We start from the raw sequence: 24,818 nt of genomic DNA, 5'->3' as shown, positions 1-24,818 counted from the left end.
TTATTTACTGGTTTGTTGTCAGTGTTTTACTGGTACTAGAGATTTTTTGCTTTCTTTAATCTTTTCTGTGCTTGCATACTTCACTTTCACGCACACCTATACATTCATACTTCTCATGTTTTAATGGTATGGGCATTTTCTGAAGATAAGATAACCTATCAAAATATGCTACCTATAGTCTTCCGTGGAGGCATTTTCAGATTGTAAGATAGCATATCAAATAGTTTTCTGCTCGAGGCATTTTCTGATAAGGTCACAGTAATAAAGAGGGCAAAATAGAACAAAATACTTGTGGTGTTGTTTTATGAAGACCTATAAATGAGAGATATGTGAGATACTAATGCGAGAGGATAGTTTAATGAGGTAGAAAAGCGGCAAAGCAAACTGTCACAAAACTCCTCCTCCCTCCCCTGCTGAAAAAATCAGCAGAAACCCTCATAGAATTTGTAATGGTTTTAATGGTTATAATGGGAATTGTACTGGTTTTAATGGTCCCTGTGAGTCTCTACTGGTAATTTGGTGCCTTCTATTGGTGGCATGTTATGTCTAGTGGATGCCATTAAAGATCAATAATGGTAATGGTTTTAATGGTTAGCTGATGGTTTGTAATGGTATTTTTAGTGGAAGCCATTAGAATTTCTGTGATGATTTCTGTTGTTTTTTTCAGCAGGGTCACGCAGGAAGTTGTGAGCAATATTACTTTAAAAATCTACCGGAAATAGTAGACCATCCAGGTACCGTTGGGATACACATTTCAACATACTACGATTTGGGACACACTAAATCTAATCTTGGATGCTGTTTAGGATGGATAGTAGGCGAATTGGGACGCAGCAATTGTTTGCCTAGGTTGGTGTAGAAGAACTTGAGTGGTCTGCACAGAGCTCTGACCTCAACCCCACTGAACATTTTTGTATTGGATGAACTGGAACGCCGACTGCAGTCCAGGCCTCCTCGCCCTACACCAGTGCCTGAGCTCACTAATACTCTTGAGGCTGAATGAGCACAAATCCCCACGGCCACACTCCAAAATCTGGTGGAAAGCCTTCCCAGAAGAGTGGAGCTCATTATAACAGCAAAGGAGGGACTAAATGTGGAATGGTATCTTCATTAAGCACATACAGTATAGGTGTGAGGGTCAGGTGTCCACAAACCTTTGACCAGATAGTGTAGATTGACTTGGTTTTACAGAGTTTTAAAATGAACACCAAAAATGTAAACGTAAACAGTTACTAAGCAAGAAAGAACGCTTTCTTGAACTTTCAGAATATGATAGGTTCACGGAGCTAACTGTTCTGACCAATCAGAGTAAAGGCAATTTCAGCGCGGGAGCGTTTCGACCAATCACAGCTAGCCCCAGCACGACTGTTGTTTTTGGACGGAGAGCGGCTTCCCCACAAAATGGCCCCTCCCTGCTGAGAGTCGGGAGGAGGAGATAATCACAAACAAACCAAACTAAGCGCTGTGCAGCGGAGTGTGCTGGGAGGTCCCCCTGGGGAGAAACAAGACTCATTAGGGACGGAGGACACTTTACAGGTAAACTAAAATAGTGTGAAAACTTCTTACAAGCTTTTTTGGCTAAGTTGTTAACTGTCTCTGAGGAAAAGGCTGCGCGCGGTCTTTTTCCATCTTAATGCTCTAAGTGTTAACAGTTGTGCATGGGGAATTAAACTTGTGCTTCAGTTCATTTTTGTCATAACAAAAGCAAAACTTTAGATTTTTCCCATTCAGATAGCAACTATGGGCTCGACTAGTGTTTATGGATGATGTGTCTTTCCTAAAAATAAGTTGTCAATGCTTGTTTCTGCTTGTTTTTGCTTGTTTCTGCTTGTTTTTGCATAGCTTGTCATTAAACTTGTTTTTTTAAGCCCTAAGTAGCCTCCATCTGAGCATCATATGGATTTTCACTGCAGTGTTTAAACCCAGCACTCAGGGATTCTGGCCACTTCCTGTTCCTAACACACCTGGCCAGGTAACCTGCCTTTAACAGCATTTCTTTCCAGCCTGATGTGTGCTGGGAGCTGGACTAGATCACTAGATCACTAATTATCTGCACTTTCTGCAAATCAGCCTTGCCCATAAAACTTCTTGAAAAGCTTAACATTTGCTTGTAAATATAAGTACGTCATAAGAACTCCATTTCTTCTGCATGTTCTAATGGATTAGACTGAATCACAATCTGTACAGGTTACATAACAGGTTAGGCAGGTGTGTCTGACATTTTCTACTGCAGCGTTTCCCAACCCTGCTCCATTAGTTTCATTGTGCTGCATTGTGTATTTTCCTGCTCAGACACACCAAATAAAGCGAAGTGAAGGCTTTGATAACAAGCCAACAAGTTGACTCAAGCATGTTAGTGTGGGAAGATGCAAAGATGTCCAGTGTAAATAACCCTATAAGGAGAGTGAATCCTCCTACAGCAAACACAAAACCTTGTTTTGAAACATGGATGAGTTCTTTCGTTAACCCACTAACATGCCACAGCAATCGCTTGTTGAATTTGTTGAACCACAATTGCATCTTGTGGTTCTACCTGATTACAGGCAGCGGGGAAACATCTCAAACAAACCAGTTACATAATCTCCTACAGACCGTCCACATACTTAATGCACTTCTGGCAGCCTCTGCTTACTGTCAGTGTGATTATCGAGTCCATAAGCAGGGTTAGCTGCATGATGGATCCTCACAGTTATCATCATCTGACTAATCTCCCAGACAACAGGTCTGTGTTTGCTTTTCCGTAGCTGCGAGCAGATCCCTCCTCTTCGTTCGGGTTTTGTAAGTCCCCTTCAGCAGGAGAGGACTGAAAAGCAGCACGTCTGAGCAAAAAAAATTAAAAATCATGGTAATTGTTTTTCTGGCTCTAGGTATCTGAGCTGATTTTCAACCACATCATAGTTTTATTTCTGTATTCAGTATTCAGGCAATTTTGAGGAAATACGTGAGTGAGTCATTGTCGTGACTTTTTTTCACATGATCTTTTGCCGCTTTGTATGGATGATACAAAAGCCCACAGTGCTACACACGAAACACAGGAAGTGTCTTCTGTAGGGCTCCAGTTTTGATTATTATACAGTGTTTCGTAGTTCTATTCTTAACTTACTGGAGCTAAACACATGGGAACGAGTGGCAAAATAAAAAAGCACTACATAACATTAAACCCACAACAGTAAAACTGCAGGATTCCTGCCAGTCCAAAGGCCTCGGACTTGGACAGCTGTCCTCCATTTGCTGTTCTCTTTTAGTTTTTGTTTTTTAAAAATTTTTCTCCAAGTTTCAATTCCAAGACATTATCTCCACGCTTATGAAACAAAAGTTTAATCTAGAACCTATAAGTGTTCTTTGGTTTGTCTCTCTGGGGGAACCCTTAATAGTTACATGTATGTCCTTATCACTTAATTATCCAAAGGACCCTGAAACAACCATTTCTTTTAAGCGTATAGGTCTCCTCATGTCAAAGGACAGCTGCAAATTCAGGATGGTAAAATCAGCCCTGTGCTTCTTCCTATAATATGTAAAACCACGACCAGCCACAGACGGTTGTGGCATTCAGGATTGATGAACCCTTCAACAGTCACACCATTTGGAGCTCCTCCTCTATTATCTGTTATCTCTTTCAATTTTGTCCCCTCCATTCTGTGCTATCTGTGTTGTGGGAGCAGGCAGCAGTGTGTTCTCCTCGTTCAAGCCCTTTGAGAGCTGCAATGCTATAGAGAAAACACTGGAGCTGGCTGTGGAGCTGTATGCATTGTATCACTACCTAAACACTAATTCACTTGTGCTAGAACAAAAACAGATGGAAAATGTTGCGCTACAACAGACACTAAAGAATTCTAAAACCACAGCTTCATTTTCATAGAATATCATGAAGACCCTGTAAACACTTAGTGTTTATGTTTTAAGCACTACATAACATTAGTACAAAAATTTTCATAAGCTTTCATAATCTCCTTAGCAAAGTCTTCAAACAAGGAATTAATGTGTGACGTGTTTTGGAAAAAGTCTTCAAGTGTTGGAATATAATTTTAAAACTGTAAAAATTTTAAAACTCTTCTCCAGTCTTTGCTGGCTCAGGAGTGTTAGGAGTTGAAACAGAATAACAACAAATGTGTGGAAAAAACTTTAATATGCTGAAATATTCACATATTTTACTAAAAACCACAGTCTTTCCTGGACTGAAATATGCTTTGCATGTATCTCAACTAGAAGTGAAGTCATAGGATTTTAAAATCTGGTTAGCACCAAAAGTAAAGAAGATCCAATCCATTTTGCTACAGTCTTGTAGCTATCCAGCACCTTGCTAAAAGCGTGACATTCATTGCATCAGCAAATCACACTTGGCTAACAAGGTTTTAGTTATCTATAGGCAGAATGACTGTTTTTACCACTGTGTTCGTGAAACTGGCTCCTTATCAGTACATAGAAATATTTTAACATCATTTTGGCGAAATACATTTTTGGTTTGTATGTTAGAAAAAAAACGGGTTTTGACCAAAATGCCCATGTTGTTTGCCACAATTCAGCGTTGTGTTTTCCCAGTCCACCAAATATTTCCACTCGCTTTTACACCTCACCTTCCTCCTCTTTATTTTCTGCTCTCTGTTGTTGTTACAGGCACACTATGTTCTCCTCAGTCAAGCCCTTCGAGGACCAACAGTTTGCCACTCTGAGGAAACAATGCCGGCAGAATGGGAGGTTGTTTGAAGACCCACTCTTCCCCGCCGAGGACCGTTCGCTCTTCTACCACGGCAACCGCATCGGCAAAGTCACATGGAAGAGGCCCAAGGTGAGGGATAGTTTGCTGAAAAATCAAATGCACACGATTTTCACTTCAAAAGGAATCATTCAGGCAAGGCATGTTCACTATCTGATGTTTGCTTCTTTAGTTTTGTTTCCTTTACAAGGCGAAAAGATGCGCACTGTAAGATAAGATGTTTTTACACTGTGCCACATAGGCCCCGCCTCCCAAAAATTTCCACTGTAAACTTAAATGTATAAATATGGACAAAATCTGTGCTGTTTTAAAAATGAGGTTATGCAGTTTAAAAATGTCATATGAAGCAAGTGTAAGAATATTTGTAAATGCATTTTCAAAAAAGATCTTGGGTTAGATAGAACTCTGTTGTGGATCTGATTCTTTTGATGCGCATTAAGTCATTATCAGCAGCAGAGCAAGTGTTAATTGCGACTTAAGCAAATGATAAATGAGTAAATCCTTTGGACAGGAACATGTGCATAGCATGTGTGTTGGAAATACAGAAGACTTTATATGTTGTAAATAAATAGAAACAGAGTACACAGCTAGCTGGACTAGATCACGGCAGTACCGGATCCTGTTTCTGTTTGATCAGCAGGGCAGGATAGTGGACATGTAAATAAAAGATAAAGTACTTTTTATTTGTCAGTGTTTATAGACAATTGCTATCAATTGAAGTGTCCTTGTTTTCGTCTCCTGTAGTACTACAAGTGGAAACAAATCCTAGCGGTTCAGTTTGAGCTAAGGTCTTGGCTTCAAAAAAAGGCATCAAATCCTTTTTTGGAGAGTGAGAGAAATATATAAGTACCCCTTGCTGCAGAACCAAAGGACATGGGGGTAGAGACGACTCGGGGTGTTTCTGGATGGGAAAGTGTGTTTGTTGTTTTGGGTTGCACAGCATCTTCTGAGGTAGGTTCAGGGTTAGGGCTGGGATTGGATCAGGTCCAATTCTACCCCTTAGACTTTTGGTTCTGCAGCGAGGGCTATATTGAAATACCAGAAAAATAATATTTCTTTATGTTAAAAACACAGACTAGAACTGCACAATACATCATTTGTTGATCATTATCACATTATTGACTTTTGCAATACTGGTTATAAGATTATTCAAGTGGTCATGTAAACAGTATACTGTAATAACTTGTATCAGATTACTGCTGTTATCTGATACATCAAGAAATTTGATACCTGGATTTTAGTTCAGTAATCAGGTTCTTAGCCCACGTGGAACATCTACATCTGCGCATGTGTGCAAATATATGGATAAAGAAAACTAGAACTTGTGTCCTGGTTTGGTTTAAAAAAAAATAAGTCAGCTTATAAAGCTATTAAAACTCCAAAATAAATATTTACTAATAGAGTGACTCAAGAGCAACTCATGAGTAGTAACTTCAAGTCAGTACACTTCCAGCTAACCAACAGTAAATATATAACTTGAATATGTAAGGAATAAAATGTGACAGGGTATACTTTTATAGTAAAATATTCAATGATGAGGTGATCTGTGGTGTTTTATTCCTTTTATATCACAGTACTTTCCCAATGCCAGCAATTTTTTATTTATTAAAGAACATCATACTTTTATCTGTTTATAGTTACATTTGATGTTGTGGAATGTCTGTGAAGCAGTTAGTTCCTATTATTACTTATGTTATAGAAGCTAAAAACAGCCGTCTGCTTTTTTTCTGCCTCTTGAAGTTAATAAGACTGTCCCTGAAGACATTCTCATGTAGGAAAGCGTAAAAAAAACAGCTTTATACCTGCCTGTAAAGCGCTGTCACTGGAGACTTCTTCCAAAAATGCTAAATAAACATCTCACTGAAATCTGTTATCTAATAAAACACTCTTGTTTTATTTAAATCTGTTTATGTAGAATGTCCGCCATACAAGTCCCTGTGTAGATTGTTCCTCTAGAAAGGACAGCTTATTAGAAGGAGCATTAATATAAACCTGTGATTTGAATTACACCCTGCACTGTCAGAGTGGTTATAGAAATTTAACAGAATCAAGAATTTAACAGATCTATGGTCTAAATAAATTTAAAGAAAAAAAAAAAAGAGCCAAACCTGATTTATTCACTATTCATCGCCTAACATACAGAAGTTGACCATTTTTGTTATAGTGAATATTCAGTACAGGAATGTAATGGGAAATGTACAGTGTGAGGAACGGGTGTAAAACCTAAAACACTAAATATCTGCAAATATCTCTGTACAAAAGAGTCATGTTGGCTTGTTTCCATCATGTCGATCATTGAAAGCTTACCATCCGATACAATATGGATAAAATACGGCCAAGGCCATTACTCTGGCTCTGCTAAATCGATTGTACATTTCCCATTACATCCCAGCGTTAAATATTAATGAAGCACCCAGTTAAGAATGCAGATAAGCAGAACTGATAATAATGTCTATGCATTAGGCTGCGTGGACTTTTTTTTTTTTTTTTTTAATTGTTTTGAGGTTTGTACAGCATTTGAACAGCATTTGGGTGAGTTTGTATAGCATTTGGGTGAGGCTTTATAATGTGACCAGGTGGAGGGAACAAATAGAGGTTTGTAAATCAAGACAGGTTGGTTGAAATGCACTTATGGGTGGAGATGGTTTCAAGTGTGTAGTGTGGGTGAGGTTTTGTTTGTGCAATGATATTACAACATGAAGTACACCCCTCAGTGTTTAACATCTGCAGGTAAAAGACATGTAGAATGTTCTAGGATATGAAGTTCATGGTCGTCTGTAGTCAAAATGGCTGTGTTTTGGTTAGAAAAGTAATGTATTTAAAAAAAAAAAATACGGCATGTTTAGCTGTACGTCTTAATGTTAGAGCAAAAAGGCTGTTCGTGTTACTGTAAAACCACCTTCCTAGGGAAGAAATTGTGTAGTCATTACTTTTGAAGTTCCCCTTCCAGTTTGTGGTTTATCAACTGCTGTGCCTGAATACGTGACTAAGTGTTCTACAGTGCTTTTACCAGAGAGGGTGGATGAGCGCTACCAAATTAAAACAGCTTCCTGTAACATGTCACGTGGGTTTGGTGTTTCTTTTTATTTATGATTACTAGGTAGCGTAGCTAGGGGGTGGGTTTTGGGTTTGAACATGCCCCTTAGTTTGTTTAATCACATTTTATTGGCTACCAGCCACTATGGTGAGAAACAGGATTAACCAGTCATTATCATACAGTTTTCCCATTTCTGTTTTTTTGGAAGTGAGACTGAATATAGGTATGTGGAAGTGTCATATCATGAAATACTAAAGGTTTACTGCAGGAGATAAAATAGAAGTTACATTTGTGCCATCACTCCTTCTACTATTATCTTGCAATCACCAAAACTGCATGAGCGTGTCAGTGATTTTTATTTACTCTATTTCCTCACTGGATTACTGAGATGATATGATTAATTGTTTCCTGATGAGGCAATTTAAAGTAACTTGATTTCAGATATGTGCATCTACATGCAAAAGGTATGTGATGAAAGATGCTACATACTTTTTTCTTTTGGCTTTTACACCATTTCCAACTGCTATCCAGCTCTCCCCAGTCTCACAACAGCCACCAGCCGGGGAGGTGAAGGCTACCATGTGCTTCGTCTGATACACATGAAGCCACCACATCTTTTCAAACTGCTGCTCATGCTTCATCACAGGACAGTTTAACACATGCTGCGGAAAGCACTGCTGCCCTCTTCTGCATACATAAGCTCACTGATGCCCACGATTGGCTAGTGTCGCTCTGATTGACAGCTGTGCATATGCCTTTATTGTGATATTATTGTATATACAGTCCCCTCTGAAAGTACTGGAATGGCAAGAATAATTCTTTTGTTTTTGCAATACACTGAAGGCATTTGGGTTTGAGATCAAAAGATGAACGAGACAATGGATCAGAATTTCAATTTTAATTTCCTGATATGTACATCTGGATGTGTTAAACAACTTCGAACGTGGCACTGCTTGTGTGAACCCGCCCATTTTTCAATATACTCTCCTGGGCAAAAAAAAAAAAAAAGGCAAAATATTAAGTGTTTAATGGTCTTAACAACAAATAATTGGTCAGGAAATTAGCAAGAATTAGATAAAGGAACTTTAAGGGATAGGATAGCTTTTCCCTTTGATTTCTTTAAATGTTAAAGCCTTATGGCCCTTGATGGGCTGCATCAGGTGTGTCAGGCTAACCAAATAAATAACCAGAAGATGTTTTGGAAAATTTTGTATATCCAGTCATGTGTTAGTTTGAATTTTACATCAACCATTTTAATCATTATCATGATTTTACCTTTGCATAGGCTATATAAGTGAATTTCCCTGTTTCTAGCTTTTCCCCAGACAGTTCATTGCAGCAAAAATAAACAAGCAAATGGTGGCACAGAAGGTCACAGGAGTGCATTTGTTTAACTCTTGCTTCTTTTCTGACCAATAATTTGTTGTTGAGACCATTAAAAGCTTAATATTTGCTATTTTGGGCTTGGCCAATTTCATTTTTTTTTTTTTTTTGGCCGTGTGTATGTGTGTATGTGTGTGTGTGTGTGTGTATATACACTGTATATAACCAGTGAATGCACTCTCCTTCTTTTTCAGGAACTCTGTGATGACCCACACCTGTTTGTCAATGGCATCAGTGCTCATGACCTGCAACAGGGGCAACTGGGAAACTGCTGGTTTGTAGCAGCCTGTTCCAGCCTTGCTTCCCGAGAGGCCCTGTGGCACAAAGTGAGTGTCCTCATGTCTGTCTTCATGTCTTGTCTTTATCTTCTTGTCTGTCTTCTAATGAGTTACTGTGGGGGGAAACTGTGAGAAGTCATGTCCTGCATGTATTTGGTTAGTGGATAGATTAGACAGTTTCTAACAGAGTACACAGTAGAGTTACAAAGTACATACCAAACCAGGATCTAATGAGTCACCAGTATGAGTATGCCAGTTTCATCAACGTGGGTATGATTGAGAAAACGGTTTAAGTCAAGCAGCCAGGATGAGCTACTCATTCCGCATTGGGTAGATTAATCTGCGATGCATAGTGGCGGCAAGTTTTTATTTATTTTTTTTTAATTAAAATTTTAAATACAGTGGCCTAACAGCAAACGTGAAGTAGTAGGTTATAAAACATATATATTTTTTGTAAATTACTCTGTTTATTGCAGCTGTACAGAATCTGGTTAAAATAACCTATTGTGCACCAATGGAAAATTTGCCTTAGACAAAATGTTGTTTATTATAACAACAACAGCAGTAATAATAAATTATTAATTGGTTTATTATGCGGTAAGTTTAGAAAAAGTTTTTTCAATGATCTAATGTCCAGTTTCGGTGAGCCTGGGCCCATTGCAGCCTCAGATTCCTGTTCTTTTCATGATGTGGTCTTTTGCTGTTGTAGTCCATCTGCCTTGAGGTTCGATGTGTTGTACATTCTGAGCTATGGTAAAAGATAAACTACGATAAAACTAGACAAACTATAGCAAAAGATTCAGCAATTATCATGATATGAAACTTGATTAATAGCTCATGCCTAATTAGTTGTAGAACTATTATAGTTCTTACACTTATACATTCATACACCTCTGTTACTGCATGTAACTGAAGCCTGTGCTTTGTTTACATATCGATTTTGCTCCTGTTTTGTGAGAATGCAACACTCAGTGTGAATGAGCTTTCATTTTTGTGCTGTATGTTGCTTTCCTTCCCTTGTTTATGCTGCGTTAACTGATGAGCCAGTTAAATGGGCACTAAACTCTGTGTCATTGCCCCTCCAGGGGACTCATTTGCCTCCTGCTCTCATGCATCAATACTCATGTGCTCCTCTGTCTCAGTGTAATGTGAACTAAACATCCTTAACCCTGACTCGACCATGTCTGTTTCCAGGCACTGGCTTTGTGTTTAGTTACAAGGATTTAAATCACCTCAGTGACCAAGACCTGGTGTTTAAAAACATTGTGGGGTATCTTTAAAAAAAAAAAAAAAAAAAAAAAAAAAAAAAAAAAAAAATCTCTTGGTTGACATGTTTGCTACAGATGTTATGTATTTCTGTAATGGTTTAACTTCCTAATGACTTTCAGACCTGATCTGCTGTGAATAAATAGCACGTTAATTGAAAACACAGGTTTGATAGTCATTACTTCATAAACCTCTCTTTTTGTTCCCTCTGTCTTGAAGTTGATACGACAGAAAATGCAGCTTGGCATGTTACAGAGAAATTGCAAATCCCAAAGCAATCAGTCCCAAACACTTTCCGTTGGCAAATCAGCTACAGTGGTCTTGTTTAAAAAAAAAAAAAAAAAAAAAAAAAAAAAAATTTCTCTGAGAAAATTGGACAGCTAGCAAGGTACACATCTTAGCTAAATACTGCTAACCCCACTGGTCATGGGGATTTGTTTGAAGAACTCTCTGGGTGGTCTTGTAGGCGGAACTTTCTGCTGACATGCCCAAAAATCCAGATACATTATTCAATGACAGAGTTACAAAAATTCCTGTCTCACACAGTCATAAACACACTATTTAAGTCCGGAATTAAAATTCCCTCTTACCCAGTCAGATACTTCTTTACTCAATTCCAAAGATCAAACTTCCTCTCCCGGCCTACCGGAAAATAGTCACTGTACAATCACATGGTTGACTAGACAGTGGCGAAACAGTCAACTCTTAAAAGTTTCTTGCATAAAGCATAGGCCTGTTTACAATTCTGTTTGTTTATTTAAATGTTGACTGTTTCTAAAAAAATATTAAACATTCATTTTACTTGATGGTGTCATTCTTGTATAGCCCAAAATTTCAGTGTTTTCTCACAGCAGTAGTAATTAACATATGACCTGAATTGTACTCATTTGTCCAGTAAACTGCAAGTCTGTGTGTATGAGCTGTTATTACAGGAACAGTAACATATTAGAATTAGCACATGAATAAAAACGCTGCTGTTATAGAAAATTACACAACTGTGATATTGGAATTCTCTAATCTTAATGAGTAATGAAATTATCCTGATAATATCAGCACATATATATTGCAAGCCCAAGGAAGTTTGCATCTTGATGTGCTCTGAGAGGATGTGCTAATTATGAATCTCTTCACATTATATTTTCTGTTGCATGCTGTAGAAATAACCAGATTCTTGGGCAGGTCTGGAAGGGCTGGAAAAGGCACTTGTTTATTTTTATATCTGTAAGGGTATGGAAATTGAGACAGCGTCTGTAAAAGTAAATTAGCGGGATACACTAGGTCCCCCTCGAGACCCTTATTGCTTTCTTTGCTCACCTTGGCCTAATTATGAGTGACACAATTTGGGCACAGTGCCAGGAAGTGTCACATTGCATACTGTAACAAATTCAACGATGGGCAAGGAGGAGGCGGGACCTGCCTCCAGACGTGCGTCCTCACAGCCTGGCCCCTCCCTCCTGCTTGTCACACATACCATTTCATTTCCTGTAGGAAACGGATTCAAAAGGTTTCCTGTTATTGAACTTCTTTGGTGTTCTTGTTGCGTCCTTTCATTTTCTCTGTTCTTTGCTCATTGTTTATGAAACTTTTTTTTTTTTTCTTTTGTATCTTCAATACATTCAACTCTTGGATCAAATGTCACTGAAAAGCATCTCAAAAGATATTATATTAAGGCTGTTGTTCTTCTCAGCATAGGCCAGAGTAATGCTAAGTTTTACAGAGTGTTTATTCTTTGATATATTCAAAAGAGTGTTACACAGTTGTCCTCCAAAAATGCACCCATATTTGTAAGATATGCAACACAAAAGATGTGTTAAGTGATCTGCTGAAGTTAAAATGTATGCTTATAACTATTTGCTGTACTGTACACACAGAACCCAAAAGCATTTTCTTGTCTCATGCAGCTTTACTGTATATAATATTATTAGAGTTATTAGAGAGTGTTGTGTGAATGCAACTCCTGAAATGACTCTCTCACCTGCAGTGGATTTTTTTTTTTTTTTTTTTTTCCTTTTTCTTTTTCTTCTCTAATTTCTCGGCTCCTCCTTGTTCCATTGTGGGGTTTCTCGCTCCCTGGTTTACACCTCATTCCCTCCTGAGGTCTCATTACTGTTGTCTCTCTAGCACATCTGTACACATTCTTCTCATTCTCTCCCTGAGGACAGAGTCACTGTTATGCTTTCCTCTGCTTACAAAACGCACACACGCACATGCACTCATGTGCACACATGTCCTCACAAACGCACGTATACACACACACATGCAGGGGGTCTTCAGGGTTTTCTGTTATCTTTTTGCTACTTGTTTGTTGTCCTCCTCTTCTATATTTGAATATTATGTCAGTCCCAGGGAAGGAGGCTGTAAGGCCTGGTTCTGTGTGTGTTGGTCCACTAAGGAGTTGTGGCTTCAGTGCTTGAAGGAGCCCATGGTCCCATGAAGGAGGTGTGGTCTCTGTGCCTGTCCGTCCTAGTGAAGGAGGTGTGGCTTCCCTCTAATTTTCTTTATCAGTTAAAATCGAACTATAAACTTCTTGCATTGAGTTTTGTCTGCTTTGAATGTATTTTCTTTGAATGTAATACATACACTATATGGACAGAAGTATGTGGACACTTCACCATTACATCCATGTGTGAACCTTCCCCAAACTGTTGCCACAAAGTTAGAAGCACACAGTTGCATAGAATGTCTTTGTATGCTGTAGCTTTAAGAAGTTCCCTTTACTGGAACTGAGAGGTCTAGCCCAAACCTGTTTCAGCATGACAATGCCCCTGTGCACATGAAGACAAAGTTGGTGTGCTAGAACTTGAGTGTTCTGCACAGAGCCTTGACCTCAACCTCACTGAACACCTTTAGGGTCAGTTGGAACACTGAGTGTGTACCAGGCCTCCTCGCCCAACATCAGTTTTGCACATAAAGAAAAACATCTCAATGTTTATTGGACAGTGCAGCTTCTCTTTTTGATGATTGGTAGACTTCTCAAAGCGGTGGAACCTCATAACAAACTGCCAGTCACAGAAACGGGAATGAACTTGACTGACATCTCAAAGTTCTGTTTGATTATTTGCATTCATATCTGAAATTAGTTTATAAGTCTAGCTAGCTTTGACTTCCTTCTTCAGCTAAGCAGCTTAGGTGCATCTTGGCACGGAATGGCAGACACTACTAATGTTGACCTGATTTTATAAAATTCTTTTGAAGCTCATACTTATGAGGAGAGACTGAAAAAAATTAAACAAGAGGGCAGACCAATGCCTGAGATTTGAATTCAAAAGTCAGGGAGCAAAAAAGGTCCTTTTAGCTGCCTTCGTACAGTAAAATTGATTGGCTGTGTTTATTATTAGTCTTAGATTATACAGAGCCTCTGCCGTATAAGTCTCTGTGAATGAGAAATGATAGTGTAAGAATGAGAGCACTAATATAAACCTGTCGTTCATGTTAAATGTGTAATATGTAATATATTGTCCTTAACAGACAGTTGTGCTTGGGTCTCGGTAAAGATATAATATAGGTCTGTATATGATTACACCAAAAAGCCTTTGACTCTTGCCCCAGCTTTGGAATGTCATATATAGATTGATGGTGTAAGCTGTGATGTTTGTCCCCACACTGTCTGCCCCAGGCAGGACATAATGACGAGCTGCAGTATTGATTAAAGTGTACAGTGACCTAAAGTCTGATAGGACTGACCTTGCAGTGAGCGATGAACAACTGACGGTTTGACTGGATTTCTTTATTCACACACACACACACACACACACACACACACACACACACACACACACACACACACACATATTAATGAAAAGAAAGACACTGAGACACATGCTGATGACAAAAAATATTTTAATTGATAGGGCTCTGTGTTATCATTAAGTTTTACATATGTTTATATATTGACCTTTTCATAAAATAAATCCTAGTTTAGGCAGAACATTGGAGGTAGTGTTAATATAAGCTAATGCACTTTCTCTATCAACACAGTTTATAGTACATTACATTACAGGATTTTCCTTTGTTACTTTGTTAAAATGCTCTATAACTCCACTATATTAAATGCTCTATAATATAAATATGCATGTAAGAAAAAAATATATATATATAATATATAATTTTTTTTTTTTTTTTTTCACCGAAATTATTGTAATTAAAGCAGCATTTTGGACATAGTGTATATATGTATACACATACTTAACATTAATCGTTAAATTACTCTGATGTTAAACTCCCACTACAAACAAACATTCACTATTAACTCATTCTCTAATTGACAGTTGGATATAAAAGAGGCAGAAAGACTAACAAGTTAACTTAAGCATTAGTATGTTTCAGAAAAATATTACATCAAAGGCTTTCCATGCTTCCGAACTCATGACTCTGCCTAGGCGTTCCTCTTGAACACCACTGAGCACTTTACACCGTCCTTCTCCACTCCCTCCTTGAAGGCGAACAGGAAGTACATGACCTTTCTGACCTTGGCCAGCTCAGCGATCCTCTCTCCAAACTCCTGGATGTCAGCCTCCAGGCATTTAATGGGTGCGTCCTCTGGGTCACCAGCCGTCCTCCAAAACTGGCCCGTGGGCTCCAGCAGCTGGCGCGTCATCAGGTTGGTGAGGTCGGGTGTCCACAGCTGTGAGATACCTGTAACTGAAAGGCGGCCCGGCCCAGTCAGGGTCACGTTCCAGTGAGAAAAGGTCAGTTCCTGATCGGTGAAGTCCAGCCGGAACACTGCCTCATGGGGCAGAAGCAAGCGCTCGCCGTCTTGCCTCTTCTGCCCACGCTGCTGCAGAGACTGAACCCTCAGCCGCATCACCTCAGTCAGCTGCAGGTCCTCAGTGAACTCCAGCTCCATCTCACTCTCCGAGGCCATGACTGAAATAGTTTCTCTGTGGCAGCGTGTGTGTGTGAATGTGTCTGCCTGGCAGCTCTCTACTTTTCCTCCTCTTTCTACCCCACACTTTTGCTACCCCTCCCACCCTCTGTGTCTGCTCCCAGAGGGCAATAAGCCTAATTTTGCTGAGGACTGCATGGATTCGATTTCATATGCAGTGGTGGAATAGAGGAGCGAATGGTGGATTCATGGTTGGTGTGTGATGTGTTGCATCACTAAGCAACAGAAGGCTAATGACGTGCAATGCAGCAACTTACCGGTTCTCCCTTAGGCACTTCTTGACAATTGAGAGTTCCACAACAATGAGTTATCCTACAAGTGAGGTTTAAGTGTGTGTAAATGAGTAAACATCACCATAATGAAGTCTGTCAGGTGTGGAGAAAGAATATATTCATATGTAGTTCTACTGCTAGCATCCATATTAATGTAGAGTCTTTGCTGGCTTTCATATCTGTTCTCATCTATTGCTCTAAATGAAGCACAAAACTATGAGAACTTATTTATGAAGGATATACATGCTTTTTTGTTTAGGTGATTCCAGACTGGAAGGACCAGGAATGGGAGAAAGACAAGCCAGAGGCTTATGCTGGGATCTTCCACTTTCGGTTTTGGCGTTTTGGAGAGTGGGTGGACGTGGTCATTGATGATCGGCTGCCCACCACCAACGGCCATCTGATTTACTGCCATTCTAACGACAGCAATGAGTTCTGGAGCGCACTGGTGGAAAAAGCCTACGCCAAGCAAGTGAAATATAATTATTGTATTATAGGGCAGTAGTAACATGTGTGGCATAGCACTTGAGATTCCTACAGCATTAGTTAGCTTGTATTGTCTCTTGTTATATAATTTAGTCCAAACTCTGTATTGAATGCAGTTTAACCGTCAGTAAACACCCTTGTATTATATTTTGCACTATGATCCTGTAGGTTTTTTCCAAATGTATTGTATATGGATGAGGTAGCAATAAAAATGGACTTGTCTTGGATAGCGTCCGCTAATGTCGACCTCTCTGTGACCATCCAGGCTTTATGGCTGCTACGAGGCTCTGGATGGCGGAAACACAGCCGACGCGCTGGTGGATTTTACCGGGGGCGTCTCAGAACCCATTGACCTGCTGGAGGGCCACTTCAATCAGGACGAAGAAGCACGCAACCAGCTGTTTGAGCGTGTCCTCAAAGTCCACAACAGAGGAGGCCTCATCAGCTGCTCCATCAGGGTGAGATTGCTGTAGTCGACTGATAGAAATTGAAATGAAATAAAAAAAACAACTTTTTTTTTTGTTATTATTTATGGTTTTGCATAAAAGAAATACCCAACTTACTCATTTCATTTGTATTAGCTAGTGTTAAATTATCTCTTAATGACTAACACCTGATATTGATTTCATGAGTATATTCGTTTATGTGATGTGTACACCTGTACTGTTTTGAAATTACAACCAATGTAACTATTTATAACTGATAAATAAAAAAATTATGTTAAATTATACTTGAAATAATTTGTGCGTGTTCCCAGGCGACCTCTCAGGCCGACATGGAGGCTCGGCTGGAATGCGGTCTGGTCAAAGGTCACGCATATGCAGTGACAGACGTGCACAAGGTGCGTCTGGGCCACGGTCTGCTCGCCTTCTTCAAGTCTGAGAAGCTCACCATGATCCGCATGAGGAACCCGTGGGGGGAGAAGGAGTGGAACGGGCCTTGGAGTGACAGGTTAGCGCAAGTCTGCCCCCTTCAGGACAAACAGCAGAAGACATTTCCCCTTTTCCACTAGCTTTTTTTTTTTTAATTGGCCAAGTAGGATTCATTATAAAGACATTTGCTTTGGCAATTGCCAGCACTGACATTGTATACAAGCAGGAAATAAGAGTAGAATAAGAGAGAATTTTAAATGAATATGGTGTATATTAATGATTAGAAAATCTAATGGTTTGTACAGTATGTGTAGTAGAAAACGAAGAACAGGATAAGGATATTGACACATTAACCTACTGAACTTCTAATAGACTAATTGCTGAATGCTTTCTTTCCTTCCGTCTAGCTCAGAGGAGTGGCAGAGGGTCAGTAAGAGTGAGCGGGAGAAGCTGGGAGTAACTGTGCGGGACGATGGTGAATTCTGGTAAGAGATTCTTTAAATGCAGACGCCTTCTTTTTCTTACTTCTTGTGAAATGTCCCTCCTTGAAAATCAGTTGTTAAATAATGTGCTAATAATGCTGCATGATAATAAGTAGAAAATGCTTTTTCTGTAAGCAGACACACTAGAGATCAGTAGATTATCACTTGTCTAATGCAGTGCTCACAGTGACAAAACAACAGGTTTTCACAGCTTTTCACAAACTAATTGTGACACATAGAAGTGACAAATCCAGAAGACTGGTTGCCATAAAATGTAAGGGTGTTTAAAAAAAAAAAAAAAAAAAAAGAATAAGTTTGGTAAAACAGTGTATGATATGGATGCATAGATTTACAAGCCTTAGATCCAGGTCACAACGGCAAATAGTTAAAAATTACTGCACACAACATTGATCACTCCCTGGTTGTCCGTGGACATCTGTGTTTTTTGTATGTGGGAGAGAGAGAGAAGTTTGGATATACATCAGTTTCAACAAACGCTCAGCAGGAAATTTTGATAGAAGCCCTGCTATATGCAAAACAGGTTAGTTCTTGTTATCACTTACACTATAGCAGCTATAAACAGTCGTTCTCTCACCAGCCTGAAGTTAATAAGACAAAAAACATAGCTTGTCATGATACCAACAAGCCACAAAGTGCAGAGTCCTATGTCCTGAAGACTCTCCCATGATGGAAAACTTAGATTTAACTGAAACAAATTACATTGGAGCAGGACAAACTATGGACTAACATAGCGCTTTTTTTTTTTTTTTGGCTAAATGACACATCTGCTGTTCATTTAATCTTGTACTAACAGCTTTTTTTGCCCTCTTCTTCCACTTCAGGATGACCTTTGAGGATTTCACTAAGCACTTCACAGACCTGATCCTGTGCCGCCTCATTAACACATCATACCTGAGCATCCATAAGACCTGGGAAGAGGATGTGAAGTTTGGCTCCTGGTCTCGGCACGATGATTCTCTGAAGAACCGCTCTGGAGGCTGCATTAACAACAAAGCCACGTACCTTCAGAACCCACAGGTGTGTGTCTGTGGGTGTGTGAGCTCATGTTCATTTAATCTAAAGATATTTCAGTAACAGAACCTCTAGCTTTTAATTTTGCTGCAGTTTATTAAGACAAACATTTGCATAATGTTACTGGCATCAGCAGAAATGTTTATTAAAAGCTAGCTGCCTGTTTCTACCTGAATGATATTAGCTAGCTATGTAGCTAGCCAGCTTGTATTTCTGCCCTCAGTAACAGAAGCTAAAACTCATGATGACTTAGGATAACTTATGTTATTATTGTAGTTTGGTAGCTAGCTTCTCTCTATTGAGAGAAGGTAACATTTTATGTAGCAAGCACAGACAAGTGGAGTGATACAAACAGTAAAATGTGCTAGTGCTGTAATACTAAAATATCAGCACTCTAGGAACACCGCTTATACTTGTATATTAGTGGACCAGAACTAACTGTTGTATAGTTTTTATTATTAATTTTTTTTGTGTTGATGCATTGTCCTGATTTTGCTTTTCTCCAGTATTTGTTTGATGTGAAGAAGCCAGAGGATGAAGTTTTAATCTGCCTACAGCAGAAAGATAAAAGATCTCAACTTAAAGAAGGCAAAGGAGAGAACTTGGCAATCGGCTTCGACATTCAAAGGGTACACACACACATTTATCTTAATATCCTTGTGAGGACCTTCTGTAGATGTAATTATTAATGCAGCTAATTAACGCTGCATGTACACCGAAATCTAATTTGAATACCAAAATCTTAAGACATGCCCAAACAGACAGCTAAATATGAACACACACAGAGGGAAGTATTTAATGACACCATAATGAGTGACACCCAACTACACCAACTTGTAATTCATTTTTTTTCTACTTTGTTCATTGTCTGTTTTTCACCCTTTAGGTGGAGCTGAATAGGATCTACCGCATGCACAAGCCACAGCAGAAGATGTGCAGCTCTGTCTACATCAACTCTCGCAGCGTGTTCCTGCGCAAGGACCTGAAAGAAGGCCGTTATGTTATCATCCCAACGACCTTTGACCCTGGACTACAAGCAGACTTCATGTTACGAGTCTTCACAGATGTGCCTTCAGAGTGCAAGTAATAATTCACCCAGTTCTCACCCATAAAGCTCTCCTAGCTTTGGGTTATGCTTGTATCTCTTTATAACAGCTCTATGCAGTTATAATATAGAAACCATAATAACACTAACTCAATCCATCACCCATCATTACATTATTTACTGATTTTGTGTGCACGCATGTGTGTGTCTCAGAGAACTGTCCCTGGATGAGCCTCCGCAGACGTGTTGGACAGGCCTCTGTGGCTATCCACAGCTGGTCACACAGGTGCATGTGATGAAGGCTGTGGGACTGGAGGGCCAGGACTCTGACAGATGTACATGTTTTTACTTCTGTGTTGCTTATAATAGTTTCAGAAACTACACAGATGTTTGACTGACTCTGTGGCTCTCTTTGCAGCATCTGACCCATATGTGATCATCAGTTGTGAAGGGGAGAAGGTGCATTCCCCCGTGCACAAGGACACACTGAGTCCTGAGTTTGATGTGAAGGCACTCTTCTACAGGAAGAAACCCAAAGAGCAGATACGCATTCAGGTAACAGACAGAAGCTGTGTCTTATATCGCATATTTTGGGTACCAAAATAAATGTAATCTGGACATTTTGGATTAGTGATTGTTCCTTTCGAAGCTGTTCTGGAACAGCTCGTTGATTTGAATGCTGTCTTTTTGAGATTTACTATACTAATCACCTACATCATAGTATATAATGCATAGTGTGCAATTTGAGACATAGCTAGAACATGTCTGACTCCAACTCAGGCTCAGAAATACGTGTTCTACTCTAAAACCCGAAGTGTTGAGTTTAGATGGACAAATACAGTGCCTTGCACTCCCCTTGAACCTTTTCACATTTGGAGTGTTACAGCCTGGAATTGAAATTGTCTTAACTGGGGTATTTACCATTTGATTTACACAACACAATTGACAGAAAAGCAGACCTTTGTTGTTTGCATAAGATTCCCCTGTATTTGGCTCCATCTGTCTTGCCTTCAACACTGACCAGTTTCACAGTCATTGCTGATGAAAAGCATCCCCAGAACATGATGCTACTACCACTGTGCTTTACTGTTTGGGATTGAAGGTCGCTTTGCATAAATATTCATAGAATATATCATGTCGTCTTTAGCTTTAAAAACCTTTAGCACCGTAAAATCCGAACACAGCCTGGCTTTTATGGTTAGGATAGATGGATGGTTGGGTCCTTGGTAGGTGGATGAGTGGGTAGAAAAACGAGCAGGTAGATGGATGGGCGAGTGGGTAGATAGATGGGTGCGTGGTTGGGTAGATGTGTGGGTAGATAGATGAATGGAATTGTAGGTGGATGGATGGATGAATGGGAAGGTGGATGGGTGGGTGGGTAGATGGATAACTTGATACATAGATGGATATATAAATGGATGGAAGGGTGAATAGATGGATGAATGAATTTGATGAAAAAAAAAATGCATGGATGACTTACATTTTAAAATGATCAAATGGATAAAAATACAGCAAAGCTGTGAGGGATGTTGAGGTGCTCTAAAGAGTTTGTGGATTGAAAGGCAAAACAAGCAAATGATTATTGTAGGTGGAAAAGGAAAAAAAAATTACTGACAACCTGCTACAGATTATAATTTATTGTCTTATTGTCCCTTGACTCCCCACAGATCTACAACAAAAACGTCCTGTCCGATTCATTCCTGGGCCAGGTGACTCTGAACTCAGATGTTTCAGACCTGCAGAAGGATCACGTACTCCATCTAAAGGGCAAAGGCAGCCGTCAGAACAGTGACCTCCCGGGCATGCTCAGTGTGAGCCTCATCACCAGCAATGTCCTCACCAATATCTGAGAGCAACCAGGTCAGCCAAAATCAAGAGGATCATGAAGATAAACTTCACCTCTGTGTGGATCTGTCAGTTATATGTGAAGCTTTGATAATGTGGAGAGCACTTTTCTTTTGTGGATATAGTTTACATATTGCATACTTCACCAGACTTTTCTAACCACTTTTGTCTGTAGTGGGGCTTTACATGTCTAATAATAATGGCCTTAATGAGTTCTGTTTACATGATCTCTGGGACCAAAATCAGTGTGATATTACATTGTTAATTGATACATTTCCTTCTGATGTATGTGGAATTCTACTATATGTATATATTCTCTAAGGTTGGAAAAAGTATGTGAATCTTTTCGTTGCCAATTAATCATCCAAAGTGTTTTTAATCATCCGTATAACAGCCATTAAATATGCTGGACAGTAATTAAGCATGTTTACACAATATTAGCACTCAGCTAACTGCACAATAGCTGAAGGCAGTATTAGCACTGTCTTCTTATATCCGCCTCGTTTGAGTGGCCAGTTAGGCCCAGGCTTAATTTTATATTCTGATCAGCTAATTCTGTGGAACACAACCATCAGTAGGGAAATAGTGCCTCAAATGGGTCTGAAATTCACACCTCAGGATTCTAACCACTTTTAAACCAGTGCTCTTATTACTATACTTTATAGGTGCCTTTCCACCATAAGAAAGTTTATCAGGAACCTTTTGTGTTTCCACCAAATGAAACACATAATTTTAGGGCGCTTTCACTAGTGTTAGTATTAGTATTATTTTCGGTCCAAATCTCCAGTACATGTGACCTTTCAGCTCCACTACAGCTCTGTCCTTTGGCTCAGGTCATGCCTCTTGGCTCAGTTTAGCAGCTCATATCTGTACTATAATGCTGCTCGCAATCCCAAAGTACATAGCATGACTAAATATTGCATATGTGAATGCACCTTTAGTGTACTTTTCTGCGGACCGGGAAGCACTAGGGCAGAGCTTGCTGTACTGAACGTCACTGACTGGCCACTGCAGCCTTACATGCCCTTTTTATAATTCTGTTTAAAAAACAAGCAATGACTACAGCTTGCTTTATATCAATAGCACATCAGCACAACTGTGTCCATAACGTGTTTGTTTTTATATAAGTGGCGAGTAAGTATACAAGTGTATTTTGTATGTTTGGATGGCAAGATTCAAAGATAGCAAAGAAGGAAAGCCGATTTGTGCTGATTAGAATCAAAGCAGCAGTGCTGACACTTGACCAAAATGACCACTTGGTGGCAGTACATCATCACAAAGTCTCAAGGATACTAAAGAGTATTTATTCCTCTTGTAGAAGCTTCTGTTCTGTTGAGGTCTTTTGTTTAATCTTTTGTTTACTCTGTTGCCTTTAAGTGTAACATTTGATATGCAATATATAATATTTCCTGCTCTTTAAAAATGGATTTATTTTTTATTTTTTATTTTAGTATTTTTTTTTAAACATATCTGAAAAATTTCTCTAACAAGTACATTCTCTTTTAATAGACATTACAATGTTGAAACAAACATTTCAACACAGATGTGTGATAATCTGTTCAGGCTAAATTAATGGTACATTATATATTGTAATGAACCTTGCCTGCATGGATAATGATAAAGCTGAGGTGAGTGCATGCTATGAAATGCCTGCCAAAGATGTGCAATGACGTGCCATTTTGTATTTTTAATCACTAAAGAAGTTTGTCTGTTTCAAATGTTGCGCCTTTATTACTCAGTCTTGCATCACACAACATTGACCAAAAAAAAAAAAAAGCTGGATTGTTGTAATGATCAGATTATAAGGTATAACATGCGTCTTTTACCTGTTTGATACTTGTGTATGTATATCCAGAGTATAAAGTTAAATCGGAAATAAAGTGAACTGGAGTAGTGGATTTGCATTGTAATTTCATTACTTTTATAACTGTTGTGACTAACTCTTAACAGGTAACATGTTTCAAAACATCCATTTGGTAAAGTGTTTAAACTTTTGACTGGTGTTCATACTGTATAAATATAGAGATGCCAGTGTTTATTATGTCCTACCTATTGTCATACCTAGTGTATCTATTATAGGTATATATTCATCGGTACATACTCCTGTCTCATTCCTACAGTCGGTGGTGTTTTCTCTCTACATTCAGCCACTTTAAACCCATCCATCAGCAGAAAGGGACCACCAGAAGACCACTGCTGATGTATTCACTCACAGAGCACTTTATTAGGAACATTATACCAATACTAGGTAGGCCCTCCCTTTGCTCTCAAAACAGCCTCAGTTCTTCGAGGCATAGATTCCACAAGATGTTGGAAACATTTCCTTGAGATTTTGGGCCATGTTGACATGATTCACACAATTCCTGCAGATTTTTCAGGTGCACTTTCATGCTGAGAATCTCTCGTTCTACCATCATAAAGGTGTTCTATTGGATTCAGGTCCAGTGACTGGGAAGGCCACTGAAGAACATTGAACTCGTCATGTTCATGAAACCAGTTTGAGGCTACTTCTGCTTTATGGCATGGTGCAGTATCATGCTGGAAGTAGCCATCAGAAGATGAGTAAATTGTAGGCATGAAGGGATGCACATGGTCAGCAACAATACTCACATAGGCTGTTCAAGTGATGATTGATTGGTATTAATGGCCCCAAAGTGTGCCAAGAAAACATTCCCCACACCATTACACTACCTCCACCAGCCTGGACTCAAAGCTGCTGGCCCGTATCCGCATGATTTTATGCATTGCAATGCTGCCACACGATTAGCTGATTAGATAATTGCATGAATGTGTAGGTGTACAAGTGTTCCTAATAAAATGTTTGGTGAGTGTATGTACAGTATACAGGGAATAAAGCACAACAGCATGCTGTGATAGGAAAATAATCAATACTGGGGTTGTGTAATTTAACCTGGCACAAGGGGGAGTTACTTTTACAGTTAATCATTTTCCTGTAACAACATAACTTACTAACTTACCAACTCAGGGACTGTAAATTTTTATATTTTTATGTATTATATGCATTATATTTTATGTATATTTTTCTTCTTCTTTTTTTAGGGAGACATGCAAAGTAAGAATTTCATTGTATGGTCTAAACCGTTGTGTTTTCACTGTGCATATGACAATAAACCTCTTGAATCTTGAAACATGTCCCATTATGTTTATTCCTCTTATACCACATAAATTTGCCAACGTCATCTATTTTTTTAATTGTTAAA

General features: G+C 39.1%; 2 protein-coding genes across 3 annotated transcripts; one reads left to right on the top strand and one right to left on the bottom strand.

Moving 5' to 3' along the window:
- The first annotated feature begins 1,395 nt into the window (after positions 1 to 1,395).
- Positions 1,396 to 24,746, top strand: capn5a (calpain 5a). 2 transcript variants are annotated; one of them, XM_026913998.3, is made up of 13 exons: positions 1,396 to 1,536; positions 4,615 to 4,786; positions 9,329 to 9,460; positions 16,095 to 16,303; positions 16,587 to 16,779; positions 17,079 to 17,272; positions 17,601 to 17,678; positions 18,518 to 18,713; positions 19,214 to 19,336; positions 19,594 to 19,790; positions 19,966 to 20,087; positions 20,171 to 20,307; positions 21,420 to 24,746. In XM_026913998.3, the coding sequence occupies exons 2-13, from the start codon at positions 4,622 to 4,624 to the stop codon at positions 21,600 to 21,602; spliced, it is 1,929 nt and encodes a 642-aa protein (XP_026769799.1). In that variant the 5' UTR covers positions 1,396 to 1,536; positions 4,615 to 4,621; the 3' UTR covers positions 21,603 to 24,746. The 2 variants fall into 2 exon arrangements, with proteins under 2 accessions (XP_026769799.1, XP_053091029.1); XM_053235054.1 differs by lacking the exon at positions 1,396 to 1,536 and adding an exon at positions 1,593 to 1,972.
- On the bottom strand, positions 13,521 to 15,745 carry ompa (olfactory marker protein a). The gene has a single exon (XM_026913999.3). The coding sequence runs from the start codon at positions 15,540 to 15,542 to the stop codon at positions 15,054 to 15,056; it is 489 nt and encodes a 162-aa protein (XP_026769800.3). The 5' UTR covers positions 15,543 to 15,745; the 3' UTR covers positions 13,521 to 15,053.
- Positions 24,747 to 24,818: the final 72 nt, after the last annotated feature.

This window comes from Pangasianodon hypophthalmus, chromosome 6 (genome assembly GCF_027358585.1).
Source record: "Pangasianodon hypophthalmus isolate fPanHyp1 chromosome 6, fPanHyp1.pri, whole genome shotgun sequence".
NCBI classification, from domain to species: Eukaryota; Metazoa; Chordata; class Actinopteri; order Siluriformes; family Pangasiidae; genus Pangasianodon; species Pangasianodon hypophthalmus.
The sequence above is the reverse complement of the archived record's forward strand: the minus strand, read 5'-3'. Positions and strand labels throughout refer to the sequence as shown.